Source organism: Curcuma longa, unplaced genomic scaffold (assembly GCF_044706935.1).
Source record: "Curcuma longa cultivar G26 ecotype Majalengka, Jawa Barat unplaced genomic scaffold, ITB_CL_G26_1.1 contig_10590, whole genome shotgun sequence".
Taxonomy (NCBI): Eukaryota; Viridiplantae; Streptophyta; class Magnoliopsida; order Zingiberales; family Zingiberaceae; genus Curcuma; species Curcuma longa.
The window spans coordinates 1-19241 of NW_027428655.1; the positions used below are offsets into that span (position 1 = coordinate 1).

The window sequence follows — 19241 nt, forward strand, 5'->3', positions numbered from 1 at the left end:
ATCTGTATATTGATGTAGCAAGCAGGCGTTCTCAAAGTGGCATAATGATCTTCTCGGTCGGTGGAACCGTCATATTCTCCCACTTGGGGAGGTCAGAAGTGTCGAGGCAGCTCTTGCTCTAAGATCTCCTGCAGCAAACGGGGTGTCAGGAAGGTCGGCAATCCGGTTTGCCGGAGCCTTCCCTTTCCGAGCATCCCTGACTATCTCCTCCACTTGTGATTCACTCGAACCTTCTTCTCTGTGCTTCTTATCTCCATTAGTAGAGCCTGCCTGTGTTGATATTTCTTAATAGGTGAGGGTCGTTGCCTCCCCTTAGGGGTTTGACCCGCCGATATTGAAGGTGGTTGGGTTGGGGCATTGCGCAAGGCTGCATCAATCGCCTGCTATACAATCTGATGAAGCTCATCCTTGGTCATCGCCACCGTTTCTTCGGGGTTCCTTTCTTCGATGGGCTCTCGGTTGCTAGCGGTGCGTCTGGTGTTAACCATCGTGTCGTCTAGCTCAGTATTCCCATAGACGGCGTCAAAATATTCCGGCTCGATGCCGACGATAGATACGCCACCAAACAGAGTAATGTCACGTCAACCCTTGGGTCACCCGTCGATGATAAGGGCCTGAAGAGAAGCAACACTGAACGCACGGATTAGCAAAGCACCGAGGAATCCCGGTGTGGTCACTCCGACGCTCAAGTCAGAAAAGGGGAGTAGAAGTGTGAATGTAGTAAAGAATTCAAGCCGGTTGATTGTCATACCTGCGGGGTTTATATAGAGGGGGTGGGAGCGATATCTTCGGATATCTTTGTTTGCGATTGGTGGTGGAGGCGAGATCGTCGGATTGATCTTGTGACAGATTCCGAACATCTGATGGATTAGCAACGTAGGTTATCTTCTCTGGATGGCTAGGATCGTGCGGGACCAGGTAGGAGTACTTGGTCTATATCCTAATCCTTGTAGGTAAGTTGCTAAACTTGATGAAAAGGTCAGTGTGGTGATCCGTTGACATTTACTCCGCAACCTGAGGTCGGAAATGAGCGATTTGTATGAGTGGTAGGGATGTGCAGGTATGTCGCGAGCCTAGATGGGTTGATGAGCTGAGCTAGGTATGCACCCGAGCTCTTTATGTACGCCATAGCTGAAGGAAGTGACTTGCCGAACTCTAGGAGCGTATCTGTTTAGGAACTCAAGCGCTGGTCGAGTTCTCATATAAACTACCGAGCTGTCGAAATGGCTGGCCAAGCTTATGGTGCGATACTAGGATCACCAGGTCATGAGGTCGACATGTGATGTCGGGACCAGGTCAAGTCAAGATGTTGACAGGTCGGCATGATGCCGAGACCAGGTCATGAAGTTCATGAGGGCATGTGATACATACGATGCCTGTACTTTGTTGAGCTTGTCGCAAAAGGGCGGAGTGTATATACCATTGTTCCAAGTATTGTGGCCCGCGATGACTTTATAATGAGGTTGGTATATGAAGTTAGTTTGATGCTACTGTGATCGTATGAGATCGGCTTATGTAATCACCGAGGTTAAGACGAGATCGGTCTATATCTTAAATCCTGATCCTGCGCTGACCTCTCAGTTAGGTCGGTGATGGATTGTTGTGCAAAATCGAACTTTGTAGGGGGAGAGGCTAAAGAGATCTGATCTCCGGATGAGGTCGGCTGTAAACTGAAATTACGAAGATATCGTCTTTAAGTATCAAGGTGTGTGTCGACCCCCTAGTGGGGTTGGTGGTTTGCTACGTAGGCTATATGCTTGAGGCGCGAATATTGAACCAAGAGGGGGAGAGGTCGGGATATTTTTGGATGAAGGTTGAGAAGACCTTGTATCTGGTACTGAAGAGTTCGTTGTCCTCTTTAGGGAGACCTTCAGTGCCTTTATTATGACTTAAAGAGATCGGGATCTCTTTACCCTTGGTCTTCGTCATTGCCAGAGATTTTCTCCGGATCCTACTCATTATCCACGTCACTATGGTTTATTCTCGCCGGATCATGTATGAATCTAAACATATTGATCAATGGAAACGAAAGACATATTCACAACTTACATCCTTAGGAATGAAACTCGCCATATTGTTGAAGTTGTGGATGCACAGTGGCTAACTTCAATGATAGGAACTATTCAAATGCAAATAGTAGAGAATTTAGACCCTCAACCTTTTGATCTATTCTTCCATAGATATGCCAGCTAAATGTGACGATGGCAAATATACCTCGACTTGGCTCTGTAACGACTGCACATAGTTGATAATTTCATCGAGCATAACCGCCTTTCCAGTTACCTATAAATGGCAAAAAGAGACTAAGGTTCCTATTCCTCAAGCAAGCAAATCTAAGGAGTCCATCACCATTGGATACCTTATTGCAGCCAGGAACTAGATCTTGTAGCAACTTCATCATCTGGCTTATTTTCTCTCTTCTAACCTGAAGAGAACGAATAAGATATCGATGAGTAGATGTGTGGAACGAAACAATGTGCCTATCGACATTGAAGATTGAAATGGTAGCCTCTTCATACCCTCTCAGCAAGGCTATGATTGTCTGTTGCTTGGCCTCTTCTTGCCCTGACATGGATGTAATCCTTATGAGGCTTAGGGGACTTGGAATTACTACTTTTCCCTTGATTCTGAGTACAATTTCCATTATCACTCTGTTGTACCTTTGGTTTGACCGAATCAGTTTTGGTTTTCTTCTTCGCCATCGATCGACATCGCTTTGTGCTTGTATCATCTTCCTCTGCCAACTGAAAATGTGCAAAGGTGGTCTTTTTTAGCAGTTCGTAGAGAAAATTCCCAAACTTGAATCAATAAGAACACTTTTACCTTTACTTTGCCTTTCTGAGAAGCTTTCCGTTTCTTCTCAGGGGCCACTAAACTTGCTTCTCCATTTGCAGCTGGATCGGACACAGAAGATTCCTCCCTCGCGCTCAACAATTCACCATTGTTCATGTCCAACTGCAATCCGGCCGCCGACGAGGCCTCCATTCTGCCCTCAGGCAGTCTAAACTGATTGGGGAGATGTCCGTAAGTCCGGCCGTCGGAGAACCGCTGCTCAGAAGGAAGGCTGCCCTCCGCGGCCTGCGGTTGGTGGAGCAACTGACCCTCCGTGGACGGGTTAATCTTGTTAAGTCGAACACCTGGCGAGCGGGATTGCCTTCGCGGTTGGTTGAGCTTGTGGGGGGTCATACCATCGGATGACGTGTACATGAGGCGGCCGCCAGTCGCGTCCACTCTCTGGTTCCAGTTCAGATCACGCAGCTGCTCCGGCCGACCGCGGTACATCTCCGGCGAGGTAAACAAACGCCCGTTCCTGCAGCAAATCGCTGTGTGCTTGTCAAGAAATGAAGAATCTTTCCGACGAGGCACTGCAAATTAGTGAGAAAAACATAAACAAAAGTCTCTTTTGGCAAAAGGTTCAAAAGCGAGAAAGATGAAGAAAGGAGCAGTTTTGGGAGAGAACTGAGAACAGCGACGAAGACGATGGAACGGGAAAATCGGAAGGGGAGAGAATTGTAATAATTTAATACTATTAATTTGAGTAAAATAATTAATAAAATTATTATTATTTAGAATGAATTTTTCTGAGATTATCAATTAATATATATTCGACTTATTTAATTGATGGTTGGAAACTGAATCAAACTAAAACTAAATTGAAAATTAAATTGTATTGTGTCATTTTTTTAACTTCCAAATTAGGGTTAGTTTAGCCTAACTGACTTTAAGTTAATCAATTGATTATTCAAAGATTCTGAATCATTCCTTTTTTAACTAAATAAATACTATATAAAAGCTATAAAATATTTTTAAAAATACCACTTATTTTATTATCATTAAAAAATATTTTATTTAAAAAATATTAAAAAGATGCTCTATATTTTAAAAATATCTTTATTTTAAACATTATTATAGTAATTTTGACTTAAAAATTACTTTAATATATTTAAAATTATTAAATAATTATAGTTAAACTTATTTTAATATTAATTAAAAGAAGAATTCATTAAATTTATTTCAATTTAATAAAAAAACTATTAAATATTATTAGAGCGAATTAAAATTATTACAATTAAAATAATTTTGAATATAAAATAATTTTTAAAATTGCTACGAGATAGAGAATTTGATAAATTTATATTCTTTATTGTATCTCTTAATCCCCAGATTAGTACAGTTATTCCTCCTACTATTGTTACAGATCAAAGTATTTTTAAATTAAAAATGCAAATTTCAATTAGATGAAATCAAATTAGTTTGTCTAGAGTTTCTAGTAATAATAAAAAAAATAAAAGGAGTTTTTTTAATTTGTGGACTTAATCACCGCGTTGCATGCCTAATTAAATTAACTTGTGAACAACAATTCCAGTAAACACGGTTGTTGTTGGATTACCCGGATAACTGAGTTAATTACGATAAAAATAAAATTATAGAAAAAGACAAGTATTGCATTGTCACCGTGTCAAATGCCTTTTCTCTTTGATCTATCTTATAAATTTAAGATATAATGGATATCTTATAATTTTAAATGATTTACACTAATATAAAAATATTTTAGAATGCATATAACTCTTATTTATTGAATTACTATTTTAATTTCTATAAATTATATGGACCGCAATATCTCTAAGTTAATAAGTAAATTTGAACACTGAGAATGGAAAAAAACAAAATAAATTCAAACTTTTTCCTAGAAGAAAAAAGTCAACCAATGACAAAATCTAATAGTGTGAATGAATAATATCCCCTTTCATTTTCTCCTACCCTCTATTGTACATTTCTTTTATATGATAAAGATGTACATCAATACAAATCAAAACTGTGCACAGTGCAGCAGAACCACTGCTCCCTTCTCACTTGAATTTCAAGACATGGTAGAGTAGGCTGTTTCTCATTCCTACCTCTTCTTTTCTTGTCATTGAACACTGGAGCTCACTTGGTTACCTGAATGACTTGCTGATTCCATTTGGATGCAGACAATCCTGGATGGGTCGGAGCCGATATGCCATCCGACTTTTGGGTGTGCCATGAGTAGTTAGTTACACATATAAGAGGCTCCATATATTGAATCTGCAACAAGTATGAGCTTAACCCAGGAATAATAGCCATACAGAAACTAGTTATTCATTCTGGCTGGTCTTTTTCGATATAAATTAGCAACTTCCAGATAATTTGAACCCCATGTATCAGAAAGGAACGACATACGGCAAAGCGAGAACATTCTCTGACTCAATTTTTATTGTCTCAGACCAAACCTGGGGAATGTCATTAGCATTGGCCTGAAGCTTAGAATTTGACTTTCGGTCGTGATAGCTGCTGAAAACCCACTCCTGGTCATCATACTCAGTGTATCCATCCACTTTGGGAATTGTGTATAGTCGATCGAGGTACACACAATCTGGGTGAGGAGTTGCACCAACTTTAGTATTAATAGTGCCAGTCTTTGCAGCAACTGGGTACATTGACAGAGCTGAGGATGACTGAGTTTTCGTGCCATTTTTTATGCATTCCTGTTGGTCAATGGCTTTCAATGATAGTTCATTGCCAATGGCTTCAGGTTTTAATCGAGGAAAAACAATATCAGACGACTGTAGTGTCCCGTTCTCTTCATGAAGGGGAGTGGAGAAGTTTGTGTTTTGAATCTTGCTAGGCCGGAAATTAGTGTCTGCAATGTCATGGCAAATGTAGTGATAAAAAACAAACAAAATGGGTTTACAACAGCATAGCAAGGATGCTTGCAGTATTATGGTAATGTATATAAATATATAGCAGAACTTACCGTTGAGAAAGCTATTTTTCTCTATTTCTTTCCTCTTCTTGATGTTTTCATCAATGAGGTTCTTTGCATTATGTATCTGAGAGGCTAAAGGCTTTAGTCTGAGAGCATCTAATTGATTCTTTTTCCTGTCATCTCTAGGCTCTTTTTGTTCCTTATCTTTTTTGACTTTCTCTTTTACTTTCGCCTTTTCTTTTTCTTTGCCCCTATGTTTGTCTTTATCCTTGTCCTTATCAAGATCCTGATTCTTGTATTTCTCTTCTCTCTTACCATCAACTTCCCTCTCTTTGTTCTTCGCTTTCCCTTCCTGAATCCCATTATTTGCATCCTTCTCCACAAGTCCACCCATTCGATCATTTTGTGCAACCATATGGTCCTTGTTCGCTCTGCCTTCCATCTTAATGGGAAGGCCAGAGTTGACATTTTTCTGAACAGAAAGCCTTTTTACCGATTGGCCCACCCCATTGATCATTCTTTGCACTGAATTATTGGAAATAATGGCAACTTTGTTGTTATTGCAATCATCAATCTCCACAGAAGTTGCAGGGAATGGGCCTTTAAATCTTCTATGGATTGATCCGTCCAAGTTCTCCATAGGTAATGATACACCCCCATTTCCGCTTAGTCCAGTACTAATGAGCATGGGCACCAACTTATCCATGGCATTTTTCTCCTTTGGTATTGCACTTGTAGAGGCCATCCCCTCATTTCTCTTGGGAGTTGTAATATGGAAATTGTCAGCCGGTCTTTCCATACTGTCAATTGGCCTTTGTGGAGCAACCATGGAGGATGAAAATGCTTTATGACCTGCAGAACTTTTTTTATCCATTGTTCCAATGCTTTTTTGAACTGGAATGTTTAAGTTCTTGACCTTTTGGTTTGCTGCCGTCTTGTTATCATCTTTGATCTCCCTGTCCAACACCTTAAACTTAGATCGATTAATTACTTCACTGGAGGATGGAAATGTTCTATGACTTGCAACACTTTCTTTAACCATTGCAGTCGCAGCGCCCAAGCTTCTGATGCTTTTTTGAGCTGGAAATTTGAAGTTATCAAACTTTCTGTTTGCTGCCACCTTCTGTTCATCTTTGATCCCCCAGTCAAAATCCTTAAAATGATTAATTTGCTCAGGCTTATGGTTGTCCTCTCCAAGCAAATTTCCATCAGGAGACCGACTTTGTTTGTCAGGCCTCCCTTTTTGTATCCTGCTTTTGTCCTTCCTATCCTTTTTCTTGTAGTCTTTGTGCTTTTCTTTCCTATCTTTATTCTCCTTGTATCTATCTTTACTTTGAGCTCTCCCTTTCTTCTCTTTACCTTCTCTCTTTTCTTTCTTCTTTTCTTTCTTTCGCTTCTTCTCTTTGCGTTTCTCCTGAAAGTTGAAAGTTGAGACAACAACAGCAAGACATATCAGTTTTCCAAAATTAACATCCTTGACTGAAAAGAAACTATCACCAAAACACAAATTAATATGTAAACCACATGAATAACTTTGGTTCATTTTCTGCAATATCAAAATTAAGACTACAATAAAGAGCAGATAAATTTCTCGCTATGTAAGACAATTTAAGTATCTAATCATCAGATATGGCCAAAATTATACTGAATTCAAAACTTGTAAAAGCCTCTAATCCACTGAATATTTGACTTCCATATATCAAAAAAAGGTCATGGTTTATTTTGGACCCAGCAACTAGCACATATGTAATAAACTTAAAGCATGTTTAAACCACCACATATATCGTGGACCAGTTTTTTCCTAGCAACTTACAAATGACATCCTTGACTACGGGGAGTTCTATATAGTGTATGCTTGTTTCTAAATAAACAATTGGCACATGTTTATAACAAAATTTGGCATATATATTTAGGCAACTATTTACCAAGTGATCAAATGAGACTTCTATAACAGCATAGTAAAGATGTGATTTCAAATAAAATTTGACAGCAGATCAAAGATCATTGACAAACAATTAGCCTTAAGATTCTACCAACTTCTATTAGCAGTTCTTTTCTTATTTTCATCCGAGGATGAAGCTTTCAAGACAAACTACCAAATCAAGATTTTTTTTTCAGTTGGAAAATAAAATGTGACAAACAAAGATATGGCTATAGAATGTCCAGCACTCAGAGTAAGGTCTATTGTAACAGGCATTTTGCTGTGGTAACCTTCAACTCTATTATCAAATTCACTCCAATATACTACTGGAAGGGAGAGCCTCGAATCAATTTCTAGTTATAAGTTGGAACTGATTTACGTATATATATCTTAGTAAAAACTAGAAAATTAGGTAAAATAAACTTCATAAATTAAACCACCATTATTGACAGAAAGTTTCTATGGTGGGTTAACATCAAAATTAAAGTAGCAAACAACAACTGTGGTCATAGAAATTGGGAATATCATGAAATAAGCTCAAGGAAATTGGAAATATCAGGAAATAGGCGAAGCACTTGAAACATTTGAAAGGTACAATATATAACGAGGAAATCAATTACGTAAAATTTAAGGCTGATTAGCTTTCCAAAATATCCCCTTTTTATTCATGAAGCAAAATGTCATCCAACATTAATTGTCAAACTATCAAAATTTTGGTATCCAAACTGAAAGTAAGCCCACATCTGTATGTGATAAGGCAACATAGGGCAGTGCTTGCATCTCTCCATGACTCATCCTTTGATCCCATCTACCAGTTATGGTGAGAAAATGAAACACTAGAAAGAGAGAAGGGGAAGTGGATAAGCACCAATGGACTGTCATCAAAGCAAAAGATTCTCTTCCATGACTCATCTTCCATTTCAGCTACTGATCATGGGAAGGAGATGAAACAATAGAAAGACAGAGAGTGAGAGGAAAAGGATATGCACTAATCAAAGCAATAGTAGCAGCAAAGAGGAGTAATGCAAGAATTGAAGAAATAGAGATGCAATCATATCCCATACTTGTACCTATTGTGGTTCCAATTGTGTCCGTCCAAGTCCAACCAAGTCCCAATTGTTGACTGGGAGATATTTATAGATATGTGAAGAAACCAATTTTTATATAGATATAGTAGTAGCATTATGTAATATATGGGTCTTGAAAAACTATAGTACAATGCCTACAAGACTCAATGCTCTCATTCAATGGTCAATACTCATTTTGTTATTAGCAAGTGCATTACTCAACATGTTTGTTACAATTTTGTAGTCTGATGCTTCAAATTTTCAATTCAATAGACATTCTAGTTGTCATAGAATTCAATTTACCTTCTAATTGTTTTAGACTAATATGTGGAGGTAAGGAAGCTAAGAAAACAGACATTTTAGATTAAAACTCATTTAAATTGATTTTAGCACACCTTGAAGCATACAATACCAAAATTGGGCCATCAACTAGACATTGAAATTCTGACATAGAGAACATTTTAAACATTTTTTAAAGTAATAAATAAATCATTGACAGCCAGAATAATCGACAAAATTCATGATACTCTGAAATTTGACCATTGTAACAAATAGTACTATTTACATGTTGGAAATTTGAATGGAAACAAGAAGATCCAAATGGATGAAGGAGACTCCATTGTGAATGGGATTTTAGTTCCATATTAGGAGTTTCAAGGTATTATGGTTGGTTTAAAATGTTATCTTTCTCTCTGTCATGCATCCGCTCGGTAGATCCACCCATGATAGCAATCGGGTACAATTCAATTTGCTGCGACCACTAGTGTTTGGTGGTGTTATCTAAAATAACAAAAGAATCTTATTCCAATTACACGATATAAGACCCTATTTATAGTTAAGAGTTTAGGGTCTATTCTAGAAAAAGTCTATAAAAAATAACGGATATTTATAACCAATACTCCCCCTCGAATCCAGTGCAGAGGCAGAGTATCGAGTTATAGTCATAGCCAGTCAAGAGCTTATATAGCTCAAACGGTTGTTTCAAGAGCTAAGATTTGGAGAGGTTACACAAATGTCACTTATATGTGACAACCAAGTCACCATACATATCGCCTCGAATCCAGTTTTTCATAAGAGGACAAAGCATATTGAAGTCGATTGTCACTTTGTCAAAGAGAAAATCATATCTGGAGAAATATCTACTAATTTTGTTAACTCACATGATCAACTAACAGATATATTCACTAAGTCACTAAGATGTCATCGAATTCACTACATATGTAGCAAGCTGGGTGCATATGATTTATATTCTCCAGCTTGAGGGAGAGTGTTAGAATATTGTAAATATAGCTAAGGATGATTTGGTATCCTAATTTGTATTATAGGTAAAATATAAATTAGTTCTTAGAATAAAATCTTGATTTACTTCATAGAATAGAGTCCTAATTATAAATAAGGTTTACCTCTTGAAATATTTGGAGTGAAAAGATTTCTTTTATGAATTTATCACATGCATTCCACTTTGATCCAAAACATAAATGTGAGACTTATGTTGAAGTGAAAATCACAAAGTCATCCTTTCTATGCGTTGAAAGAAATAATGAACCACTCGGCCTAATCCATACCGATATATGTGACCTAAAAGGTACACGTCGATGTGCAATCTAAAAGGTACACCGATATATGGTGAGAATGAATACTTCATCACTTTTATTGATGATAAAAAAATATATTATTTTGTGTATCTTTTCAAAAATAAGGATGAAATTATAGAGAAATGTATTCTCTATAAGAATGAAATTGAAAACCAATTTAATAAAAAAGATTAAGATAGTTCGAAATGACCGAAGTGATAAATATGTATCACTGTTCGCTGAGTTGTATATTGAATATGAGATCAAACACGAAACAACTTCATATACTCAATAAAATGGTGTTGTTGAGCGAAAAAATCATACTGTGAAAGAAATAACGAATGCTCTTTTATTGAGCTCTGGACTTCTAGAGCACGTGTGAAGGAAAGTTGTGTTAACAGTTAATTACCTTTTGAATAAGGTGTTTCGAATGAAAATAGATGAGAGCCCTTATAAGTTGTAGAATAGAAGACAAACATCCTACAAATATTTGCGAATGTAGGGGAGTCTTGCCAAAATTTTGATGTCTAATCCGAAAAGGATTAAGATATGACCAAAAACTATTGATAGCATATTTATTGAATATGCAAATAACAATAGTGCTTATTGATTTTTGTGTTGAGTCACAAATACCGAATATACACAAGAATTGGATTATTAAATCGAGAAATATTTCGTTCTTCGAGCATGTATTTCTGTATAAAATTTGAGAAGAAGCAAGTTTCTCAAAATGAGTATATGAAATACAAAAAGAAAAAGAACCAGTTAAGATTAAGCTCAGATGGAGTAAAAGATCTCAGGTGGATAAATCCTTCGGAATCAATTTTATCACTTTCATGTTAGAAAGTGATCCCCAAAGTCACTCAGAAACAGTAAACTTTTCTGAAGAACTTCAATGGAAAGAGACAATTGCATCTAAAATTCACTCTATCTTGCAAAATCACACCTGGGAACTTGTGGATCTTCCTCAAAAAAGTAAATTACTAGAGTGCAAATGGATTTTCAAGAAGAAGAAATCAAATGGCACAATTGATAAGTTCAAGGCTAAATTGGTAATTAAAGATTACCGACAATGAGATGACCTTGATTACTTTAATATATATTCTCCGATATCGAAAATAGCTTACATTAGAGTATTGTTTGTTGGTGCGGGAAGCATCCGACGATCGAACCTAAGTTTTGATTATGGCAAAAGGATTCAAAGTTAAGTCCATTTGTGATCTAACGGTTTGAATGAGTTTGCAGGAAAGTCCTAAGTGTACTTAGGCAAAAGTCCTAGCTGCGGTTAGGCAAGGGGAAAATCCTAGGGGGTGGTAACCCTAGGTCATAGGGGGTGGTAACCCTATGCGGAAAGTCTTGGTGGGTCGAGTGCTTCAGGCAAAAAGTCCTAGGGGGTGGTAACCCTAGGTGGAAAGTCCTGGTGTCGTGAACCAGGTGGAAGACTGGACCATCCGGGAAGCGGAAGTCCAGCAGAAAGTCCGGGAGCATCGAGCGCCGAGCAAAAGTCCAGTCGATCTGGAGGATCGTACTGGCATCAGGTAATCTCTCTTGAGGGGAGTAGGTGAGGACACGTTCCCCAGAAGAGGGAACAGTAGGCGTCGGGTCGACCTAGGATTTCCGGATGGAAATCCGAAGTCAAACCCGGACAGTCCGGAGGCTGTCGACATCTCTTTTTATCCATTTATGTCCTAACTTTGTGTTGCAGGTCTGTTTTGGGATTAACATATTTTGCAGGGATCAAAATGCAACATTTGGTTTGCTTTGAGATTAACATGTTTTGCAGGGACCAAAATGCAATATTTGTCTTGAATTGTGGATAAGCAGCAGAATAAATCTGCTCTGATCGGCTGATCCATGCGTGCAAGGCTGATCCACGCGTGTAAGACTTTAATTGGTGCTTCAACGTGTAGATCCTATTTCCAAGGATCTTGATTAACTTTGCAAAAGCTTTAAAAGGCAACTCAACGTGAAGAGCAAAGCAATGAATCTCTTGAACAAGAGAGCAATCGGTCTTCTCCAACGTGCTGCCTCAAAAAGCTTCAACAACGTTCTGCTGATCCGATTCTTCATCTCTTAAATTGTTGGTATAATTTTATTATAGCATTTGAATTAAAATACTGATTGTATAAAGTTTTTTCGATATTATAGTTGTTGCCCATCGAAAGCGATCAACGATCGGGGCCTTGGAGTAGGAAAGACTCCGAACCAAGTAAATCTTGGTGTCTCTGTGCCTTGTTTTATCTTTGTTTCCGCTGCGTTTGTTTTACTCGTACGATTCCGAAACGAACGAAAAAGCCGCGAGCGCTATTCACCCCCCCCCCCCTCTAGCGCTTTCGATCCAACATTGTTGACTAGCAACACTCTATGAAATTTGAAAATATATCAAATGAATGTAAAGACAATCTTTCTAAATAGAGATCTAGAAGAGAAAATATATATGGAGCAACCTGAGGGGTTTTCTACGCCAGGGCAGGAAAACAAGGATTGTAAATTAGTGAAGTCGTTATACGGTGTGAAACAAGCGTCAAAGTAATGGCATGAGAAATTTGATAATGTCATGAAGGATTATGGATTTAATATCAATGAATGTAATAAATATGTCTACATGAAAGTCACAAAGAATGACTATGTCATCTTATGTCTATATGTAGATAACATGCTTATCATTGAGAGCAATGATAAGATAATCGAATTCATTAAAGATATGTTAAACTAAATATTTGATATAAAAGATATGGACCTAGCTAATGTTATTCTAATAATCAAAATTCTTAGAATATTAAAAGGATTTGTTCTAAGTCAATCTCATTATGTGAACAAGATTTTTAAGAGATTCACTAAGGGTGATACTGCGTTACACGAACTATGATAGATACGAATCAACATCTATCAAAAAATCGAGAAGATAGTATCTCTCAAATAGAGTACTCTAGGTGATTGAAAGTTTGATGTACCTAATAAGCTATACACAATCAGACTTAGTCTACGCAATAAGTAAACTGAGTAAATATACAAGTAATCCCAGTGTTGAGCACTGGAAAGGTATAACTAGAGTATTGAGGTACTTGTGGTATATTCGTGATTATGAACTGCACTATACAAGATATCATGTTATGATCGAAGGATACAACGATAGAATTAAATATCTGACATGAAAGACTCTAAATCTAGAATGGATATGTATTCACTTTAGGAGGTGAAGTCATTTCGTAAAAATCTTCTAAGCAAACCGTAATAACCAGATCCACGATGAATCTAAGTTTGTAGCTCTTGACAAATATGATGATGAGACTGAATGGCTAAGACAATTCTTGGAAGATGTTCTAAGATAGGCAAAATCTGTGTCGATAATATACATATATTGCGATAATCAATTGACAACTGACTAGATACAGAGTCATTGGTATAATAGTAAGTCTAGACAAATACGTCGTAGACATATAATATTAGGCAACTACTCTCAACGGAAGTTATCACTATTGACTATGTAAAGTCAAATAATAACCTAGCGAATCCGCTAACCAAAAAGTTAAATAGAGAATTAGTTGTAAGCTCATCGTAAGGGATGAGCTTGACGCCAATGAGAAAGTTGGTGCAAAGGAAAACCAATCTATGCAGACTGGAGATCCCAAGAACTAGGTTCAAAGGGACAACCTAACTACGCCGATTAAGTAGCTCACTATGGGAGAACGATCCAATGGATTAGTAAAAGGATGGAGGTTAAGCATACAACTTTTAATGATCCAATAGAGTAATATGGAATACTCTTAAGAGATCATCTATGTAAGAAAGAAGTGAAGCCGTTTCGAAGAGAATTAGAGACACAATTCTTACAACTTTTTACAGAACCAAGCATGTTCATGGCTAAGAACGAACACACTCATAAGAACTGAGTTGTATCAGATAGAGTAATGGATAAGATATGTCAATGTTTACACAAACGGTAGAACAGTTGAAGAGCATCATGTCTATTGTCAGTCAATAAACAAATATGTTTTCATAAGAGAAGGTTCAAAGGGTAAAACTTACCCATCCTATATTGGACTCAACTGTTGAATGCTATCACATATCGTGTTTCTGTTCATGTAGGGGATTGTTGAAAATTTGAATGGAAACAAGAAGACATGGATGAAGGAGACTTTATTATGAATGGGACTTTAGTTCCACATTAGGAGTTTCAAGGCATTATGGTTGGTTTATAATATATCACAAGCATTGATGTTGTGAACATGTGTATGGGAAGAGGCTTTCTCTCACACACGCAAATGCAAGGTGGTGCAAATCCAGAACTCGAATTGCACTGACCAAAGGTGACTCATGTGCGAGCACGACCTGCATGCGTCGAATGTCGGACTGGTCGGGGCGAAATTTACGCAAGCTAATCGACCTATGTTTTGCTACTCGAATTCAATTTTGCTACCTATTCAAGTACGTAACGGATGCATTAACTGATGTTAATGGTGTATCAGTAACTTCCTGGTGAAACGATCAACTACAACGGGTGCTTTGATCCGAGCAAATAAAGATAATAAATTAACGGCCATTTAATGTTGTCTAAGTCGAAGCACCTATAAAAGAGAAGGTCGTAATCTTGAGCAGGGAGAAGTGCAAGCAAAGAATCTTCATCCACCTTCGTCCTCATTATCTTTTTCTCTATCGTGCATCCACTCGACAAATCCACCCGTGATAGCAATCGAGCACAATTCAGTACGGGCGACCACCAGTGTTTGGTGATGATCACGGTTTATCATCATATTTTGAGAAATAGACGACTCACGATAATTTCAAAGCACCACCGAAAGTGGAGCGAATCTATTTTCAGAAAATTGCTTTAAAAGCAAGCCTCGACATCATTTTTCGATTGGGTACAACAACCCACTCGGGCTCGAGCGATACTAGCTATCAGGAATGTGGCTTCCCCGACTTAGTAGCAATAACCCATTGGACTCGGTCGACTCGGTAATCAATCAACAGTCCACTCGACAGCGTTTGGTGTCGCTCGGGAGTACTCAAGGACTTGGTGGGAGCACTCAATCGACTCAGCAACTCAGTCAGCTCGACTCTCTACTACTCGGCCGACTCAACTTCCAGACTCGACAATCCACTCGGGCAACTTAGCATTCGGGTAACTCGGAAGTTCATGCATTCGGCTAAATCAACATCCCACTCGAGCTTAAGAAGCTTCAGACCGCTCAAACCTAGTGACACTCAGGAAGTACTCGGTTTTCTATTTGCAACAACTGCTCGAGCGTTACTGTGCACCTCGACTCGAACTCTGCTTCCCACTCGAGCTCGGGAAGTGTCGAGCCGCAGGCCTCACGGCACTGGGGAAACGCAAGAGCATCTTAGTGACTTCTACTCGAACAGACTCGAGAAGCACTCAAAGCAGCTCTGTCGAACTAGGAGTTTACCTAGCAACTGTAATTTCAGTTCATAATTCAAATTACATTCCCTATATCTCCGGCAACAAGATTGTCTAACAATACATACCAGTGATATTTCATTATTAAGAAAAAGCAACAGAGATTTTCTGTTTTTCTGTACATTGACAATGCTAGTGACAATTCCAACCCAAAACTAGGCTATACAGAAAGAATCCTAAGAGAAGTTTAGTGACAATGGTATATAACTGATAGGGACATAAAAGCATTAAACACCTTACAGTATGAGTAAGTCTAGGTTTCCAATATCCATCCCAGGGCATGTGCCATAGCTTTATTTGCAAATGGGCATTACTTAGACTTGCACAGTAATAAGTCTAGACAACTCAACTTCATAAAGTGAACAGGAAAGCTACCAACATATTCCCTCAAGCTACTAGTGAGTGAGGTACGTGCCAGTAAAAATGATACGATCTATCATTGGTAGAAGACAGAACATCAGTTGTAACTCTACCATATGTAACTTAATACAAGATTAGTTCAAGTTTCTCATCCTAATTCTGAAGGGCCCAGTTAGTGAGTAGGAGAGACTTGTGATTAGCAATCTAAAGAAAAAACAAAGCAGCTACTGACCAGTTAGCTTGTTTCATGTCATAAAACTATCATGTCTCACCTAAAACACTATGATTGTCTGATTAGATATAATAAGTTAGAATGATACTTAAACTACCCTGATAGTTCATAAATTAACTAGTCAAGGGCCAAGGTTGGGAATACGACAATAGAGACAAAACCTGAAAGTACTTTGATTAAGCGAAAAAAGAGGCACCTCGGCTAGTGAGTCTAAGTGGTCATTCGTCTTCTTTTCATGTCCTGTTGGAGAAAATGGGAAGCAGCGAGACATTGCACGGTGAACCTGGATCGGCTACAAAACTTAGTATCCAATACGGCTGTTCCAGAAAGGGAACAGAGAACCACCCATGCTCCTGCTGCTGCAACATGTTCCCACAATCATTTCCAGTTTCAGGTCATCTTCATTAATTTCACGCGAGTCACCACCACAAATAACCCAAGCAAACCTGATGATCTTAAAGTTGGAGTAAACCTGCCAATCACCCAATAGACTCAGTCAATACGTTTTTTTCCTGCTCTCAGCAAAATCATCCTTGAACTACCAATGAAGAGCCTGCTACAAGCGCAACGAAGAACAGTGCACAATAATACAGCATGCCCACCTCCTAAGCCAGCACTGCATGAATCAATGAACTGATCTAAGCAATCTGAAAGTGCGACCCTCCTAAAAACTTATCAAAAAGTGACCACTCACTGTCCTAGGAACAATACTTAGAGGTCAAAAGAGGATATTTTTCTCTCAACAAAGAAGCTAACCCCAGCAAGAAACACCGTCGCTCTAGCAGCCGCAAAGACACGAACCTAAACGCATCAAAACCGATCTCCGCAACAGTCCGGAAGCCTTCCAAAGTCCAATTCTCGTGTCCCAACACTTAACCTCGTAGACCAACGGAGGCCGAGAAGCCGAGCTCCAAATCCGTAATAGACCCAAAGAGGGAACCTTACAAGGTGGGTTCAAGCAAGGGATTCGAAGTGGAAAGTAAAAACCGATGGACAAAGACGAAGCACTTTTACTCAAAATACTAGCAAGAAAAATTGGGAAGTCCGCCGGGGAAAAGTTCCGGTAAGGGGTTAGTGGCCAAAGAGGAAGGAAGATCCAGACTTTGACGCCAATCACCTCTGCAGTTCGACTCTCGATACGTATACGCGCGGATCGGCGGCAAAATCGCCTTCTTGGGTTCGAAGATCTACAAGAGGCAGACGATTTGTTCTGGGTCGTTCAGGGGATGGATTGAGCTAAGCTGCGGCCCCTTTCCGTCTCCGATCAAACCACTGGAAAAGAGAGAGTGGTAGGAGGAGCCAGCGGCTGTATTTATAGACCCATGTGATAAACATGAGTAAAAATTTTGGGAAATTTCATTTAGCTCCTAAAGTTTCTCTTCATTTGCCATACGCCCTTGATAATTTTAAAACCATTTAAAAAATACTCCAAAGTTCCTTGAGATGGGTCTGATCACAGACCTTTCGGATCCGATCTGGATCCAGGTCAATGAGTCAATTATCTATCACCCAATTTGATAGGATGGAATCATAATTGATCTGTCTCTAGTGCGGAATTAGGATTTTGATTCACTATAAATAATAATATAATATAATTAATAAAATAAAATAATATAAAATTTTATAATCATAAAAGATTATAAAATAATTATTTTACAATTATTCTTTTCAAATTTTTAGATTTTAAAATCTTTATATAATAATTTTATTATCAACTATTGAAATATATCTTTCTCTATATAATAAAATTAGTATTTATTTAATTATCACTTATTCAATTGGGTAATCTATGTTTTATAACTCTTATAATAAAAATTAATCTCTCTATAGTACTCATAGTTATAGTTGTAATTAGTAGAATTAATATCAATGTCAAAAATTTATAAACCAATGAGTATATTTATTTTTCTTTAACATGATTATATATATATATAAATTAAGAATTCGGAAGTTGTTCGAGGACGAGTAAATTTTTGAGTTGATTTATACAATTTTAGTTCGATTTTGATATCAATAATTAATATTTATTGTATCTTTGGATGTAGATGCGAACTTTACATTGATCTAAGATATAGAATGAATTTTTAGATTTATTTGAGCATTTTTCAAAAAATCCAACTTGTTTAATTGAATATTTTTAAATTTCTAATGTCGTATAATTCGATATTTGAATATTTCGGTGTATTAGAGTTATAAATGTCAAATTTAGAAATCTTAGTTCAAGTAAAATTATATACAACATATAATAATTATTTTCATCATACGACCTCCCTAAATTTAATATCTTAGATCTGTACTATCAATTTTTTTTATCAAAAATTAAAAATAAATTTTGTAGACACAAATATACTGATTCGGCTCAAATAACCCCTGGGGACGAAGAAACACGTGACATAGAGGAAGGACAAAAAAATCGGAGTAGACACGGAGTAATATTTTCTCGACGCCAAGAGGAAGGTAGGGAAGACCAATCTCCCTAGGAAACGAGCTTCTCCCTTAGCTCAGTAGGTGCGGACCTCACGCAAAATGTCCGAGCTCCCTCCCCTACTGGCACAGGTATCTTATCATCCAACGGAACGTTAACCTCATCGAGGGGACAACATACACTTGGGTATACAAGATGAGTTCTTCGTTATATGGATGACCATTCCTCAATAATAATGCACCTCCTCATATCCGACTTCATGACTAAGCTCGATCCTTTATAGAACCCCTTGACCAACTAGTAGATCAACGTTAGACTTACAATACCAACCAAACCCCTCGGGACCTCAGTGCTCATAACCCAATTCACTTTAAGCATCATAAGACCCGCACGGATCTTAGGCAAACCTCCTTGAGAAGTCACCACGAGCTACAACACACAGCTCAACGATGAATAAATCTCGTCCTCTCATGACAAGCATAGAAGCACCGACCTCATGATCCATGCCCAAG

The 19241-nt window shown here is 38.0% G+C and overlaps 1 protein-coding gene and 1 pseudogene across 2 annotated transcripts; both read right to left on the reverse strand.

Moving 5' to 3' along the window:
- Positions 1-2049: 2049 nt before the first annotated feature.
- On the reverse strand, positions 2050-3282 carry LOC141815804 (uncharacterized; annotated as a pseudogene).
- Positions 3283-4712: 1430 nt separating this feature from the next.
- On the reverse strand, positions 4713-17561 carry LOC141815805 (uncharacterized). 2 transcript variants are annotated; one of them, XM_074703686.1, is made up of 4 exons: positions 17106-17561; positions 16501-16920; positions 5777-7142; positions 4713-5662 (listed from the first exon to the last, which is right to left on the reverse strand). In XM_074703686.1, exons 2-4 carry the CDS (start codon positions 16573-16575, stop codon positions 5184-5186), a joined length of 1920 nt encoding a protein of 639 aa, XP_074559787.1. In that variant the 5' UTR covers positions 16576-16920; positions 17106-17561; the 3' UTR covers positions 4713-5183. The 2 variants fall into 2 exon arrangements, with proteins under 2 accessions (XP_074559787.1, XP_074559786.1); XM_074703685.1 differs by having other exon boundaries at positions 17061-17561.
- Between the last annotated feature and the right edge of the window lie 1680 nt (positions 17562-19241).

What these genes read in the sequence shown, in the direction of transcription:
- LOC141815805 (XM_074703686.1), bottom strand. Translation starts at nt 16,575, where the DNA reads ATGTCTCGCTGCTTCCCATTTTCTCCAACAGGACATGAAAAGAAGACG. An exon ending in ACTTAGACTCACTAGCCGAG is followed by an intron (nt 7,143 to 16,500) that starts GTGCCTCTTTTT and finishes TTCAACTTTCAG; the next exon opens with GAGAAACGCAAAGAGAAGAA. An exon ending in GAAAAATAGCTTTCTCAACG is followed by an intron (nt 5,663 to 5,776) that starts GTAAGTTCTGCT and finishes ATGACATTGCAG; the next exon opens with ACACTAATTTCCGGCCTAGC.